The sequence below is a fragment of the Sinocyclocheilus grahami genome, unplaced genomic scaffold, assembly GCF_001515645.1.
Source record: "Sinocyclocheilus grahami isolate Dianchi unplaced genomic scaffold, SAMN03320097.WGS_v1.1 scaffold950.1, whole genome shotgun sequence".
NCBI lineage: Eukaryota > Metazoa > Chordata > Actinopteri > Cypriniformes > Cyprinidae > Sinocyclocheilus > Sinocyclocheilus grahami.
Window position 1 is genome coordinate 405,807 of NW_015506129.1, and position 16,241 is coordinate 422,047.

The 16,241-nt window shown below is 41.3% G+C and overlaps 2 protein-coding genes across 2 annotated transcripts; one reads left to right on the forward strand and one right to left on the reverse strand.

Moving 5' to 3' along the window:
* The first annotated feature begins 9,933 nt into the window (after window positions 1-9,933).
* Window positions 9,934-13,849, forward strand: LOC107564618 (V(D)J recombination-activating protein 1-like). Its single transcript, XM_016249745.1, has 3 exons — window positions 9,934-10,241; window positions 10,365-11,500; window positions 12,381-13,849. Exons 1-3 carry the CDS (start codon window positions 9,934-9,936, stop codon window positions 13,847-13,849), a joined length of 2,913 nt encoding a protein of 970 aa, XP_016105231.1.
* A 752-nt stretch (window positions 13,850-14,601) lies between these two features.
* LOC107564622 (V(D)J recombination-activating protein 2-like) lies at window positions 14,602-16,194 on the reverse strand. Its single transcript, XM_016249749.1, has one exon. The coding sequence runs from the start codon at window positions 16,192-16,194 to the stop codon at window positions 14,602-14,604; it is 1,593 nt and encodes a 530-aa protein (XP_016105235.1).
* Between the last annotated feature and the right edge of the window lie 47 nt (window positions 16,195-16,241).

The window sequence follows — 16,241 nt, forward strand, 5'->3', positions numbered from 1 at the left end:
AGTTTCCATTGCGAGTGGGTCTCCACTGTGGGTAGAGGGAAAGCTTTACAGTGTCATATTACATCGTTGTGAGGGGGAAGTGAGAAAGAAGCATCTCATAATCACATCGTCATAAAACACTCTTGTTTCTGTCTCACTGATTCATTTGATATTTGAACGTGATCAGTCACCGTCACTGTACTGCGTGGAATCAAATCTTTGTCATTTGAACACATTTTAAAGACTTTAGCCATTCAAGGTAAGCAAACCTAACTGATTACTTAATTTTCGGATGAAATTGCCAACTGTAATGCTTTAAGTTTAGTTTCCAGCTAAATTGTCAACTTTTGTTTGTGTAATAGTATGTCTAATCATTCGCTTTTTCTCAACAGAGCAATGCAAGGACCAGAACTGGTTGACTCGAGGAGTCGTTTTCGATTTATTGAATCCTGTCTCGGCTTGATGGGCTCTTTGTGCATCAGTTATGCGATCTGGACCCCTCGGTGGCTGGATGACCGAGGTCTGTGGACCTCAGAGAATCAGACCAGACTGGACGACAGCTGGACCACTGAAGACATTGCTAAAGGTTTGTGATGTGTGTCTGCTTTTCTCATACATCTTGGGGAATAAAAGTTATTCAGAAGTGTCATTCGAACTCTTTGATTACATATTATATTTTGTTATTTTAAATTGTAATATATAATATATAATACAAACTGGGTCGCCTTACATGCTAAACAAAGAGTTAAGTGTTTTTTGGTCATGTTTTATCTTGGCTAGGGAAAGAAGTGAATCATGATTGGTACTAGTGCCCCCGCAAAAATACAGTATGCATACGCCTCCGAAGCTATTTGATTTGATTTTGACCTGTCATGTGGGCGACAGCAACATTTTAGTAGCCCATGTGTGGCCCTTATTCATTTTATAAAACTGCTTTGGATCTTAGAAACTTGCATTCATGTGGCCTCTATAAAAGATGCATAAAAAGCCAAATTAAATGCATTCCTGTTACTTTTTGCTACTTTCATAGCTTTGTTTTTGGAGTATTAAAATATATAGCTAGAAGGTCTGATGGGAACTGAAAGCTTTAGTGTTTTTGTGGCATTTTTGCAGGTTTTGACCTGCCGATAAGCACAGAGCAGCCAAATGAGTGGGAATCTGTGAACTTCTGAATTTCCAACGTTGGCGTAAAATAAAGATATGGTTTTGTGTTGGGAGGGGTTTCTATGCGTCGGTGGGCTGCAGCAGACAGGCTATGACATGCTGGACTAGCATTACTCGCATGTTTTATTAGTTGTAGCCTGTCTGGTTTTCCCCTCAGTTCAGTTCTTCCTCAGAACAAGACAAATGAAAAATTAAGTAAATAATGAAGGATGAAGTAATGACTGATCAGTACAGTTTTAAATAGTTTCATAATGAGATGTTGTTCTTCAAGAGCACTCAAACTGAAATTTCTTGTCATGGTTTTATGGTGGGTATTCTTAAAGGGATAGTTCACCCCAAAATGAACGTGGAACGCCATAGAAGGTTTCTTTTGACTTTCATTATATGGACAAAAAATACAATGGAAGTCAGTGGGAACCTTAGACTATAAAATATGACTTTGCTTTAACATTACATGCAATATTGTATTGTGAAATTACAATTATAAATAAATATATATATATATAAAGCGATTTTTAAGGCACACCACTCACTTTGGGGCCCAATAAGCAGGTTATACTGTATCATGTTCACTGTAAATCATGAATATTAAAAGGTGTTTCTGTCCATGTCTGGTTTCCACAGCTCTGGAGGCTGAGAGAGTGCTTGCAGTGGTGGCTTTCCTCTTGTCGGTGTGCTCTGGACTGCTGTGTCTCATGTTCGCCCTCTGCTGGACGTCTCAAACGGTGCGTTCCTACTCGAACACTCGCTCGCTGCTGATGGCAGGCCAGGCGATCGACCCGACCACACTACTGCTGCTCACACTATTACCTACAGGTCAGTACCTCGCTATTTAGCTTTTCTTAGCCATGTAGTATGCACATGTTTTAACCTTCTCGTTTCTACTTGCTGATTAAGGGTTTATGAAAAACTCTATAGTGTTTATAATTCCACTGACAACTGCTTGTATTAAAATGATCTAAATCCTGGTACGTATTTTCAGCACTGGCAATACTTCCTTTTATGGGCTTTTTGATGGGAATGAAGCATCCTTACACAGCATATATATGTTAAATAAAGCATAAGTATGTTATCTTCAAAGCTTATTTGCTTTGAGTGTCAAATAGACGTCTCCGTGATGTACGTGTGCTATCAGGGGTGTTATGAATTGCTTTGACACATTGCGAAATTATGAGAAATCAAGTTTGCCTAGCCAGCATTAACGTTCACATTCTTATGTAGCATATGTTTCAGGGCTGTGTACACCCAGAAAAGTAATGTATTTTCTGTGTAGTTGTAGTAGAAACTATGCTTAGCTGAGATTGTATATATTATTTTTAGAATTCTTGTTTATACTTTGAGACTAGAAATAGGCTTTTTTTTTGTGAGTTACAGAAGAGATTTCATCAATGTCTCACTGTTTTTTTTTTCAAGATCAAATTACCTGAGCTGCTATAAACATTAACTTCATAGCTCTATACTCTTACTGTATGTCACAACTGTCTCATTTGTTTACATTTTTTATTTCTCCAGCATCCCAAAGGTAAGAAAAATCATTAATGAGATCTCTTTAATATCTTTAATATCGCATAGACTGAAAAGTGACTTTGTCATAATTGCAACTTTAGGTTTTGTAGTTTTGACTGTAACTTTTACTTTATTGATAATTTATTTCTGGTTACTGGGACTTTATTTCTCCCATCTGTACTTTTATATGTGATAATGTAACATTCTCGCTCACAATTTCAATGTTTTTTTTTTTATTATATTGTATTTTACTCTTATGTTTGAACTTTTTCACATACATTTATTTATTTAATGTGTACTAAATTTTAAACTTAGTTTAAAACTTTTTTCTTGCATTTTAGGCTTTTATACTCTTACACTCTTACTCTATACTTTTATTGCATGTCACTCATTTCTGTCGGTTTCTCTATATTGTTTCTCTGTTTTATCTTTTATTTCTATATTTTTAGGTTAATGCATAAATGAGTAACTGAGCAACATTTGAGCAATGAAATCTTCCTCTAGGGTGTCACAAAGCGCCCCATTCCCGAGTCCTTCGCCCGGCATCTGCTCTGCATCTCTGTCTCTGATTGACTGCCACACTGTACCCATCAGCGGCTGCCATATGCTATCCCAGCAGCCATCTCCTGCTGTAAACAAATGATAGATTTTGACAGATGCTCACTGGCCACAATCTCACCGTATCGCGGTGCTCTGGACACAGTTCTGCGCTCTGACAGGTGGACTCTCACCCCTCCTTCCTCCATTATAATTACAGAGTGAATAGATTTAAAGATCAGACTGTTTAAGGTGGCCCTGAATTAACGCCTGTGTCAGGGGCTCTATTGTCCTCAGGGCTGCGTGTGACACCAGCAGTGCTGAAAAGGCCACAGCCGCCCTGCCATTTCTCATAATGGACTTTTTAGTTAAAGGACAGGAAAATAATAAGCAGACTTCACGGCAGAAAGCGGACGCCGTTTGTCTTTCATCACAAATCGACTTCGGAGGGACAGACGAGGGTTAGTCATGATAGAGAGACAGGGCTGCTCTTTTCATCTCTTCATTCTCACACACAAACAACCGCAAAGACAAAGACAGCTTGCAGTCTGTTTAATAAATTAATAAAGTCTGTCTGCCTATCTGACTGTCTGTATCTATCAATCTATTTATCCAACTCTCTTTATCTATCCATCTGTCTATTTATTTATATAAGTCTGTCTATCTATATCTATCCGTCTGTCTGTGTGCCTTTCTATATCTATGTATATCTATATCTACATTTACATGTATTAATTTGGCAGACGCTTTTATCCATCTATCTATCCACAATTGATGAATACAACAAGCGATTTACCATAAGATGGCAATAAACATGAGAAGTGCCTTATTCAAGGTTTCAGTCATTATTTAAAATAGTAAAAGCTAGGACAGGAAGGGATAAGAGAATAGAAAACGTGAAGGCATATAATATTTTTTTCTTTGAATGAGGAGGCAGTTAGATGCTCATGGAAGAGATGAGTTTTCAGTTGTTTCTTGAAGATTGACAGGGATTTGGCTGTCCGGATGGAGTTAGGTAGGTCATTCCACCAACAGGTTGCGGTGAAAGAAAACATTCTAGATAGTGATTTTGTGCCTCTCTGTGATGGGACCACAAGCCGCCGCTCATTTACCGACCGCAGGCTTCTGTAGGGGATGTAGACGAGTAGGAGAGAGTGGAGGAAGGAGGGTGCGGAGCTCGTGGCTGTTCTGTAGGTAAGCACCAATGACTTGATGAACTTAATGCGAGCCGCTACTGGAAGCCAGTGCAGAGAGATGAGAAGCGGTGTGACATGGGCTCTCTTGGGCTCATTGAAAACAAGACGTGCTGCTGTATTTTGAATCATTTGAAGAGGTCTGATTGCACATGATGGAAGTCCAGCCTGAAGAGCATTGCAATAGTCCAGCCTAGAAATGACAAGGGCCTACGCATCTGTCAATATATTTATCTGTCTCTCATCTGTCTGTCTATGTCAATATGTCTTTTGTCTATTTCTATCCATCTATCTATATCTATCCATCTGTTACTTTGTCTGTCTATTTATCTGTCATTCTATCTCTTTTTGTCTGTCCATCTATCTATCTATCTATCTATCTATCTATCTATCTATCTATCTATCTATCTATCTATCTATCTATCTATCTATCTATCTATCTAATTTTGTGCTGTTAAAGTCAAAATCCAGTAGATTCAGTGTACACGTTTCTAAGCTTTTCTCGTTCAGAAGGCTGGCTGTGTAAACCGGCATTAGTTTGGAATTGAAAGCTCTCTGACAGAGTGTAAAGAAGCAATGATTAAACACAAACCCAGTCGGAGGAGAGACTTTTGTGGGGCTGCGAGTCTCCAGCGGCTGTCTGATCCTGCGCCTCGCTTGGGGAAAAAGCAGATTTAATTAAAGCAGAATTAAAGAGCATTGTTATTTTGATTGAAGACACCCGGCTTCTTTCCCTCCACTCTCTCTCACTCAGATTTCCCGGATTCTAGCTGATGGGCTTCATCGCCGAAGGTTTACTTGAGTACATAGCGTGCATCTGGTGAGCTCTCCTTCTGAGCACACATGCGAACACATGCAGGTCTTACTGCATGTTTGAGGAATACAAACGCCTGTAGACTGAGTCTAATTCTGTATTATTGGATAATGAGAAAAGTCTGTATGAGACACAGACTGGCACAATATTAGAAGTTAATTAAATTTCAGTAGAGTGGCAGAAAAGATCCTGACAGAGCCTGAAGGCAGCAAAAGCAACATCTGGTCAAACAGAAACAATGACACGTCGATTTCTTCCAGGCCCCGTCTTTGAGGGGTGAGAGGGGACCAGACACAAACGGAGAGAGAAAAAAAAGTGATGGAAAGACAGTAATGCATAGTGTGTGTCCTGATAATTGCATTAATGATTATTAGGCAGAGCTCAGGGGAAGGTGATGAGAGAGAGAGGGAGAATTTCTGTCAACTAACTTTGACAAATAGCTATGCAATCAGGGCCACTGCTTGGAATATTCATTTACAAAATAAACTTTAAAGAAGAAGAGAGGGAGGAAAGAGGAAAAAGGAAAAAGGATGGTCTGTGAAGAAGAATGATTTGTTGTACCACCTGGAACAGGTTTAATTTCTAGCACCACTAACAGCTTGTTACTGGAAATTTATAGTAGGACTATTTTATAGTAGTGTTATACTTTGTTAGCAGTGGAATTCATACTTCCTAGCACTGCAGGGAATTATGGGATTTACTCTGTGAATAAATTGAGTTGTCCGATCGAAACAAAAATGACCACTTTGACGTCATAAAAACGTCACATAAATGTCAGAGGACGAAAAGCTCTTTAAACACGTATTAGTGACCTTTAAAAGACTATGTGTGTCAATGATTCACCTTCTCACTCAAATAATGTGCTTTGATTGGTGTGCAGTTCGATTTTGCCCTCTGCGTTGACACCAATATCTTTGACCTCATCTACCGGGTGTCCCCTCAGATGGTGATAACAGCACCTCAACTACTATTCCCCCAAAACTCATACACACATTGGAGAATAACACCCAGCTTAATGCCAGGGGGCTGTCGGCTGAAGACATTTTTCACATAAATCAAACTGCCATTGGGCTTATCAATAACAAGTCAATTAGCAGGCGGAGAGAGGCGCGGATCTCTAGGGGTCACTGCTTGTTTGTTAGATGGACATCTGTAGCTCTGTTTGCTTCGCCATTGCAACAGACCTAGGATTTCTCTCTGTTTGAAAGACTGAAGTCTCTGGCAGGCCTAACTACAACATTAAAGTGTTTCACCCAGAAATGAAAATTCTGTCATCAATTCACCCTCACGTTGTTCCATTACCATTTGACTTTGGAATCACAAATGATTGCATGTACTTTTGTTTCTCCATTTTGAAGTTTATCAGTGTGAATAGTCCAATTTTATTGTATATAACAGAGCAGCTTGGACATTTAGCAAAATACCTCCTTTAGTATTCAATAGAAGAAAGAAAGTCATACAGGTTTGGAATGACATGAGGGTGAGGAAATAATGACAGACGTGTAATTTTTGTGTGGTTTGTTCCTTTAAATAATGCACAAAACATTAATGAGTCAATAAAAATGCACACATGTAACCTCTATCATGATCAATCAAATGCTACAGTACTTGTCGGCTTTGTTTTTCAGGCCCTCAAGGCATCTTTGTGAAGGATGAAGGAGCACTTGTAAAAACTGGTATTTTCAATGACCTTTCTAATTTTGCTCGGTTTATAGACTTGGCTATTAAAATTTGGCCGAAAGCAAATTGTCTTTTGCATAAAAATCACTTTCCGTCTCTTTATTACTCACAATAATGAGACTTTATTTATTTCTCTCTCTGTTCACCCATTTAAATGGATTTAAATAATTTGAATGTAATCATTAATTTTCATATTTATGTGTGTAGTATTATGTGGGTCATTCTACAGTATGATTGTTGTTGTATGTATCAACACAGTAAAAGCTTGCATCAACTCTTCATTGTCAAAGTCATTTTTTATACATGTATATATGGGGCACAAATGGCAGCCATGTTGTAGAATGACCTACACTGTACATTATTTATGATGTTTACTCTTTGTTTGGTTTGCAGAAGTTGTGGCTCTCAGATGAGACAGGCCTCACAATACTTGCAGGCACTTGGTGACTGTTTATTCGCTAGTCTGTCAGATCCCGCACCAAGAAGTCCAGAGAGAACAGCACCAATTACAGCACAATAACTCTTTTGCAAAAACACCCTTGATATATTTATCAACAAATAAATCCCTTTAATTCATATTTGCTGATGACACCAACACCATTCATAGTGGGACTGCAACATTGCCCACTTGTCGAGATAATGCTCATTATAGTGACATCCCAGTTTCCTCCAGTATAGATAATTTGTCCAAAACGACAACAAAAAATAAACTTGTCTCAGCAGGAATCTAAAATTGGGAAATGTATCCTATATTTGCTCTGCTTTTCCAATTTTTGAATACACTGTAAAATACATTTTAGTCAGGCAGTCTTGAGTAGACGGTTGTCAGCTCTCTTTTAATGGATTCCTCTGATCTAATGTGTTTTAACGGTGTCTGTTTTTCTATATAGAGGGGGATCAAATATCAGAGCTGCAGTATGTTGGCTTGGACCACCTGCTGGAGATGAGTTTCAGAGAGTGCCGGGGGAAAACAGCAGGGGGATGCGTTAGTTTTATCCGTGTGGCTTGTACTGACATGTGTTTATGATGCAGAATGTGCACGTGTGTTTGTGCGTCTAAAAAATATGTGGTTTATGTTGTGTATTGGAGTATCTGTGTGCAGATGGTAGGTCTATGATGTCTCAAATTGGTGCATATGTGTGTGTGTGTAAGACTTTTCTTTGAAATGGTTTGGTAAATATGACAAAATATACTTTTTAAGGATGTCTTAATTTGGAAAAAAATTATGTTTTTTATGGTTAAAGTTAGTCTGTATGCTAATTATAATTTGCACCATGTAAAAACATTAGGGTTACACTTTGTTTTGATGGTCCCCTATAAGTAACTATGACTATAAGTAACTTTGCACCTACATGTCATCTAACTCTTATTAGAGTATTAGTATAGTATTAGCTGACAGTTCAGTTAGGGTTAGTCTACATGTACTTGCAAAGTTACTTATAGTCAGTAGAATCTCTTTGGGTGACTATCAAAGTAAAGTATTAGCAGATATTAAGCAAACAGTCTACTAATACTCGTAAGGACAGGTAGTTGACATGTAGTTGCAAAGTTACTTGTAGTCAACAGAATGTCTAAATGGGACCATCAAAATGAAGTTTTAGCAACAATAGAAGTTTAAGTCCTCATTAGGTAGCTTAGTAAATGTGTGTGTGTGTGTGTGTTTGTGTGTGAATGTGGTTAGCATCACCCCCCACCCCCTTCCCGAGACCATGTTTCTCAGGTGCTAAAATGTAGCGGTTAAGGACCCCACAGAGAGGTATAAATAGGATTCTCTTCCTATGGAGAGACACAGTATTTTATAGGAGCACCAAGCGACTGAGATCCAGCCATGCACTCTTAGAAAGAGAGCCTGGAAGACATCCACACTCAAAAACGCAATAGGCCTCCCCTGTGCCCCCATGCGGAAAGGCCCCAGGGGAGAATTCTCCAGCTGAGCCTCAAAAACAAGGTAGGACAACCCGGCTGACTGACAGACTGAATGCACTCAGCTGTTTGTGTGTATGTGTGTCTTAATAGTTCACTTCAGAGCTGATAGCTGGAGAGACCCAGGGTGCAAACACAAGCTGAGAGAAAAAGAAAGAGAGAGAGAGAGAAATGCCAGCATGTACTCGCCATGGGAGTGTTATGGTAAGCGTTTGTTGATTTATTGATCAGGAAAGAGGACCGTTTTACATTCTTATGGATAGGATGAGAGCAGAGCGTCACATCGTGACACAGTTGTTTTGAGAGTCTGCAAGGGTTTGACAGCTACTACTAGTCCAAGTGATGTGACTTCTGATGTAGTCTTTGTTTTTATTTGTGTGTTTATGCAGATCAGGGCACTCTGGGAGTGGCATGGTTGAAACACAGGATATAATCTGATTCATAGGGAATGGTTGGCATTACAATTTCCCTTCATCCCTTTCCCTTTGAATTCAGTGATGTCAATGGCTGTGCATCATAAAACCTGCCTCTCTCGCTTTCTCTCGTGTAATCCATTAAATGCCAGCACACTCCTCCATGGACTGAAACTCCTGGTTCAGCACAGTAAATGACTATTATAACTGATTGACAGCCCTAGACGTGGTCATTTAGCAAACTCTTGGTACCTGAGAAAGATGAGGGGCAAAAAATTAAACGAAAGATGAGGGATAGAAGTCGGAGAGTGGGAATGTTCGGGAGGAGAGAAATGAAGTTTTCAGCAGCAGATCGATTTTGGAACGCTTGTCTCATGCATTTTACAGAGGTGTTAAATGTCACTTACGGTATAATGCTGTACTCTGGGTCAGAGCAAAAGCTCTCACGTTTGGGCTGGGATTTCAGGGCCGCTTTTAACAAACTAAGCCTGTAGACCTAAGTAAATCTGTCTGATTGAGTCACATCCTTGGAAATAACGATGTTTTGCTCTTCTTTTGTGGATTTGAAAGCCTGAAGCCCGCCTTTTCTGTTACACCTCAGAATATTCCTTGGCAGTCAAACTAATCTCATAGTCTCATAAACTCTTGATTCATAAAGAATTAATCTTATTCCTTCTCACTTTCTTTTCTTGTTCTTGAAAGCAGCTGAGACTAAACTGACGCTATGGAGAAAGGGAGGTGGAGTTCCAAAGATGCTCCCAGAGCCTCCATGCCTGACGAACTGTCTCATCCTAAGTTTTCAGAATGGAAGTTTAAGCTCTTTCGGGTCAGGTCCATGGAGAAGGTCCCTCTGCCTAATGAAACACCGGTGGAGAAGGAAAACCAGCCTGAGGTAGCAATGGAGATGGCAGGCTCTCCAGGCAGTGTTATGAAGCTCTGTTTTGGAGGGAAGAGTAAGGAAAACATGGAAAGTGCTCGAGGGAGAGTGGACCTTAAGCTGCAGGAAATTGATACACATATGAATCTTCTCAAGTGAGTCTAATAATAATATTGAGTCAATTGTATGAATTCTGAATGTTGACTTGACATGTGCACATTTGGAAGCATGTCTTTGTTTAACTTAGTTTAAGATTAATTTACTTGTGTCTTTTGCAGATGCCTGTGTCGCCTTTGTGGCCTTTCAATACGGAAGGCTAAAGGTCCGTCGCATGAAGTCCAGGGAGACTTGGAAGAGTCCAGCCGGTGTGCCTTGCGTAGGATGGGCTGTAAGTTGCTGACCTGGCCAGAGGTGATCTTGAAGGTCTTCAAGGTGGACGTGACAACTGACATGGAGACGGTGCATCCGTCTTTGTTTTGTCACAGATGCTGGACTGCTGCCATGAGGGGAGGAGGTTTCTGTTCTTTCACTAGGACCCAGATTTCAGACTGGAAGCCCCACACCTCCCACTGCAACCTCTGCTTCCCTAAGAAGAGCTCTTTTCAACAAATAGGAAGGAAGCGGGCCAAGCCACTTAAAAGTTCACACAGCATTCCAAAGAGAATCAAAAGGGACTCCTCTGAATCCTCAGAGGCCAATAGAGTGTGGAGACAGACCACAGAGAATACTGCGGGATCAGGTGGGAAAGAATGGTTAAAACTATCAGTTCAGAGAGGACAATGGGTAAAGAATATCACACAATGCCAGAAGGACCATCTGAGCACTAAGCTCATCCCCCCTGAAGTCCCAGCAGACTTCCTACGTGCCGTTACTTGCCAAGTGTGTGATCACTTGCTTTCTGACCCTGTCCAGTCACCATGTAGACACCTGTTCTGTCGGGTCTGCATCCTAAGGTACAGTCGTGCTTTGGGCCAAAACTGTCCCACCTGTAACCAACATCTAAATCCATCCCACCTGACCAGGCCAGCCAAATTCTTCCTTGCCACCCTAAACTCCCTCCCTCTGCTTTGCCCCAATGAAGCATGCAACGACTGGGTCCGACTGGACTCCTTTAGGGAACACTGCCTCAACCACTACCATGAAAAAGAGTCTCAGGAAGAGCAAACATCTTCAGAGCAGAATATTGATGGTTACTTGCCGGTCAACAAAGGTGGGCGTCCTCGACAGCACCTGTTGTCACTGACCCGTCGGGCTCAAAAACACAGGCTGAGAGATTTGAAGAACCAGGTGAAGGTGTTTGCTGAAAAGGAAGAAGGAGGGGATGTGAAGTCAGTCTGTTTGACGCTCTTCCTTCTGGCGTTGAGAGCTGGGAATGAACACAAACAAGCAGATGAACTGGAAGCTATGATGCAAGGTACTGCCAAGAAACATATCACCCACAATATGTGACTGTCAAAGCAGTCGTTGTCAGACAAATACAACTAGAATGAACACATAATGCATTACTGACTTACTCACGTAAGCTTGGGAGCCATCAAGAATAAGAATATGTAACATTTTTACAATCTAATATATGGCAACACTATTTGTTTTCTAGAATGAACTAGTCTAATTTTTAATGCCTGACTGCAGATAATTGTACTCATTTTTCATAGAACAATGGCTTTAACATGTAATTTTACACAATTATGTTCACATTTACTACCTGCAAATAGATGCACAAAATGAATTGAACATGTCCACAAGGTTATCTACACAAGAATTAATTAATTCTTTTCTTATGTGCCTCACTGTCAATTTAAATAAAATAATCACCACTTTACTGAATGTGTGTACGTGCATATGTGAGACTCAATACTCAATAACAATTTTTGTAAAGAGCCTGTTAGGATGAAAACAACATCAGTAGCTCATGTATCTGCAAATTACGTAGATACTGTCTTCGGCCCCCAGGGGAACAGGGCCCAGCTGGTGCCTGTTTTCATCATCAGCCAATAGATCAGTCTTTCCAGCCCAGCTGAGTCACCTCTCTTCTAACTTAAGCATTAATAATCTCGTTAATCTAGAACAATTAGGACACATTACATGCTGCAATTACAATCAGAATTTCAGATATGCTAGAACTCATTTGCTGGCGCTCTGAAATCAGTCCACAAACACACATAGGCATACAATCACACATTCAGACTCACATTCTCACTTATTTTGAGTTTATTCTGGATAAACAGTTCTATGAATTCAAACTTCTGATTCTATCTCACACAGTTTTGTTTTCCCTCTCTATTCTCTTTCAGGCAGGGGATTTGGGCTGCATCCTGCAGTGTGTTTGGCTATAAGGGTAAACACCTTCCTTAGCTGCAGTCAGTACCACAAGATGTACCGCACTGTAAAGGCCACTAGTGGCCGCCAGATATTCCAGCCACTGCACACTCTACGTAATGCTGAGAAAGAGCTTCTCCCTGGGTTCCACCAATTTGAGTGGCAGCCAGCTTTAAAAAACGTTTCCAGCTCCTGGGATGTGGGGATCATTGACGGCCTCTCTGGTTGGACAACCTCTGTTGACGATGTCCCTGCGGACACCATCTCCAGAAGATTCCGTTATGATGTGGCAATGGTTTCTGCATTAAAAGATTTGGAAGAGGACATAATGGAAGGACTGAGAGAGAGGGAGCTTGACGACAGCATGTGCACCTCTGGTTTTACCGTTGTGGTGAAAGAATCATGTGATGGTATGGGAGATGTCGGCGAGAAGCATGGATCTGGTCCAGCGGTTCCTGAGAAGGCAGTGAGGTTTTCCTTCACAATCATGTCCATCTCCATCCGAGTTGAGGGTGAGGACGATGGCGTCACCATTTTTCAGGAACAAAAGCCAAACTCTGAGCTCTCCTGCAGACCTCTGTGCCTCATGTTTGTGGATGAATCTGACCACGAGACCCTGACGGCCATCTTGGGACCTGTGGTAGCGGAGCGGAAAGCCATGATGGAAAGTCGGCTTATTTTATCTGTTGGTGGTCTTCTACGATCCTTTAGGTTCTTCTTTCGGGGCACAGGCTATGATGAGAAGATGGTTCGTGAAATGGAAGGCTTAGAAGCATCAGGCTCCACTTATGTATGCACACTCTGCGACTCAACCCGAGCTGAAGCATCTCAGAACATGGTGCTACATTCAATCACACGTAGCCACGATGAAAATCTTGAGCGCTACGAGATCTGGAGGACAAATCCTTTCTCAGAGTCTGCTGATGAACTGCGTGACCGGGTCAAAGGTGTTTCCGCCAAGCCTTTCATGGAGACCCAGCCTACTCTAGATGCTCTGCACTGTGACATTGGCAATGCTACTGAATTCTACAAGATCTTTCAGGATGAGATTGGTGAAGTCTACCAGAAAAGCAATCCGAGTCGAGAGGAACGCCGTCGTTGGCGGTCAACCCTGGACAAACATCTAAGAAACAACCTGAAACTCAAGCCTGTGATGAGGATGAATGGAAACTATGCTCGTCGGCTGATGACACGTGAAGCTGTGGATGTGGTCTGTGAGCTGGTTCCTTCCGAGGAACGGCGTGAGGCACTACAGAAATTGATAGACCTCTACCTCCAGATGAAGCCTGTGTGGCGTTCGAACTGTCCCTCCCGAGACTGCCCTGACCAACTCTGTCAGTACAGCTACAACTCTCAGCAATTTGCTGATCTCCTTTCTACCATGTTTAAGTACCGCTATGATGGAAAAATCACCAACTACCTCCACAAGATTATTACTATATAATCTCAAGTGACAATTTCAAGCGTCTATTTAAATTGCTTTATGTTCTTTTTTGTTTGAAATAAAACACTGCATTGCACAGTTCATAAATGTAAAAAAATAATTGTTTTGTAGACCACAAAGGCACTGGTAATGTTTTTGGCCCATTGTTATTTTTTTCTTTCATTGTGCGAGAGCATTACAGTGATTGTTGTAATTCATGAATTCATACGTTGTCTTCTTTAAGAGATTGCATTTAATTGTTTTGTAAGAAATTAAATTTTTACTTTCCTTTTGGTAAAATAACAAAAAAATAAATAAAAAATCCTAAAATCCAATCCAATTGAGAACTTTTTTGTCCTATTGTATTGTATGTAACTGAAGACAAACAAAGTAGTTAAGACATCTGACATATGCATGAATGTTTAGGTGTACGAATGTATGTATGTGTGTGTGTGTATAGTATAAAAACAGACATAAAATATAATCCATTTAAAGGATTTCTCTTTATTTAAGCAGAAAAACACACTCTACAAGCTTTCCCCCCACATTTTAAAGAAGCAATAAATCATCAGCTTATCAATAACAAACAAATTATATTAGTTTCTTAAAATTGCACTAAGCATAGTCATTCAATTGACAATACATTTCAGTTGTTTCTATGAAAAACACACTTCTTAAATGTTCTGTTATAAAACACAATTAAAACACATTGTTATACAATTAACACAATTAAAACATTGTTATTGATATAAAACCAACAAAACAACAACAATTTAGTCAAAAAGTCTTCGCAGAAAGCTCTTCTTAGCTGGGGTAATTTTCATCGAAACTGGAGCCTTGCGATGGGTCATCTTCATTGGGACTCTCTTTACTGGCAACATCTGACGTGGTGGAGTCATCTCCTGCTTGGGCAAGCCTCCGTGATCCAAGCAGAAGTACTTGCTGTTGTCTTGAGAGAGGCAAAGCAAAAGGCTTTCGGGGAGCTCCATGCACTGGGCATGAACCCAATGTCCACCTTCACCTTTGGAGCAGAAGATCATGGCAGGTCTGGTGAGCTCAGTTGAGTAGTAGGGCTCCCAGGTGTTGGGGTCCACCTGGCAGGTAAGGCAGCACTTGATCCAATAGCCTGTCTGAGATTCATTCTCCTCGTCCTCCTCATTGTAGGTGTCACCCTCTCCATCGCTGCTATACTCCAGCTCATGATGTTCTCGGCCAAAGTAGAGCTCCTCAGAGTCTTCCAAAGGTGCAGAATCCTCAAAATCAGTGGACTCCTGGCTGCATCCCTGAGTTGATGCTTCTCCATCTTGTTCCTTCTGGAAGCTCACCCGGTAGAAATGGTAAGCATCTGGTGGGGCTGGGTTTCCTTCTGAGGGGATTGCAATCAAGGCACTTCCTTTGCATAGGCTGCCACCAAACCAAGTACGGCTGTGGGTTATCTCGCTGGTCCACTGCGGAGGTTTGCAAGGCTCCATGTGGACTCCGACATCATCCAGGCCAATGTATGTGCACTCCATGCACTTCTGAGTCTCAGATTGGTAGCCGCCGAAAACTATGTACTCATGATAGCCAATGGGAGCAACTATGGCGCTGGTAATGGCGAGACCTTCATGAAGCACAGTACAGGTGAGGACAGGGCTTCCTAGGAGAAGCTCCACACTTAGACGGATCAAACGAGGTGGTCTGCAATCAGAGCTGAGGATGTGACCGCCCAGGAAGTAGACACAGTCCTCTCTTACAAGAGCTACATGAAACGACTGGCCGTCCGTGAGCTCAGGGAGGGTGTGGGCCGTACAGCAACCAAACTCTAGGTCAATAAGAAAGATTTGTGGTGGACAGTCCATCACGCTGTTCCAGTTCTCCGTGGTCCTTTCGGTGGGGGGCATGTAGGACCTGCCGCCAAACAAAACGCAGGCGGTCTTCCCTCGGCTAAGGATCACGCTGAGGGTGTGGCCATATCGAGCGCAAGGAACATCTCCAACCAGCTCTTTTTCTTGACAGCAAAATGTGACTTTGCGATTACATCCTCTGCTGTCTACACTTAACATGTAGAGACTTGAGGACAGCTCATTGTTGGGTGTTCGGCCACCATGAATGAGGTAACACTCAGGACTGCCATCATGAGGCTCAAAATGAGCTATCGCAGGACATCGGAGGGGAGGGAGATAACAAGAGTTGTTTGAAAATGAAATGGCACGCAGCTTAAGTTCTTCTTTTTTTATGCGTACACCAAATATCCCAGTTGGACATGAGCGTTTCAGCCAGCCCTTTTGACCAAAGAGGTAAACTTCACCCTCCAGCTCTAATAAGGAGAAGCCTGGTTGCACAAGGCTAGCACAGTTCACAGCAGTCAGAGGCTGTAAGGACATCTTTTTTGCAGAGAACTGTGTAAAATATAAAAGAAAAACAAACATAA

Coding starts and splice junctions, on each gene's coding strand:
- LOC107564618 (XM_016249745.1), top strand. CDS start 9,934: ATGGAGAAAGGGAGGTGGAGTTCCAAAGATGCTCCCAGAGCCTCCATG. Junction 10,242..10,364: donor ACACATATGAATCTTCTCAA/GTGAGTCTAATA, acceptor TGTCTTTTGCAG/ATGCCTGTGTCGCCTTTGTG. Junction 11,501..12,380: donor ACTGGAAGCTATGATGCAAG/GTACTGCCAAGA, acceptor ATTCTCTTTCAG/GCAGGGGATTTGGGCTGCAT.
- LOC107564622 (XM_016249749.1), bottom strand. CDS start 16,194: ATGTCCTTACAGCCTCTGACTGCTGTGAACTGTGCTAGCCTTGTGCAA.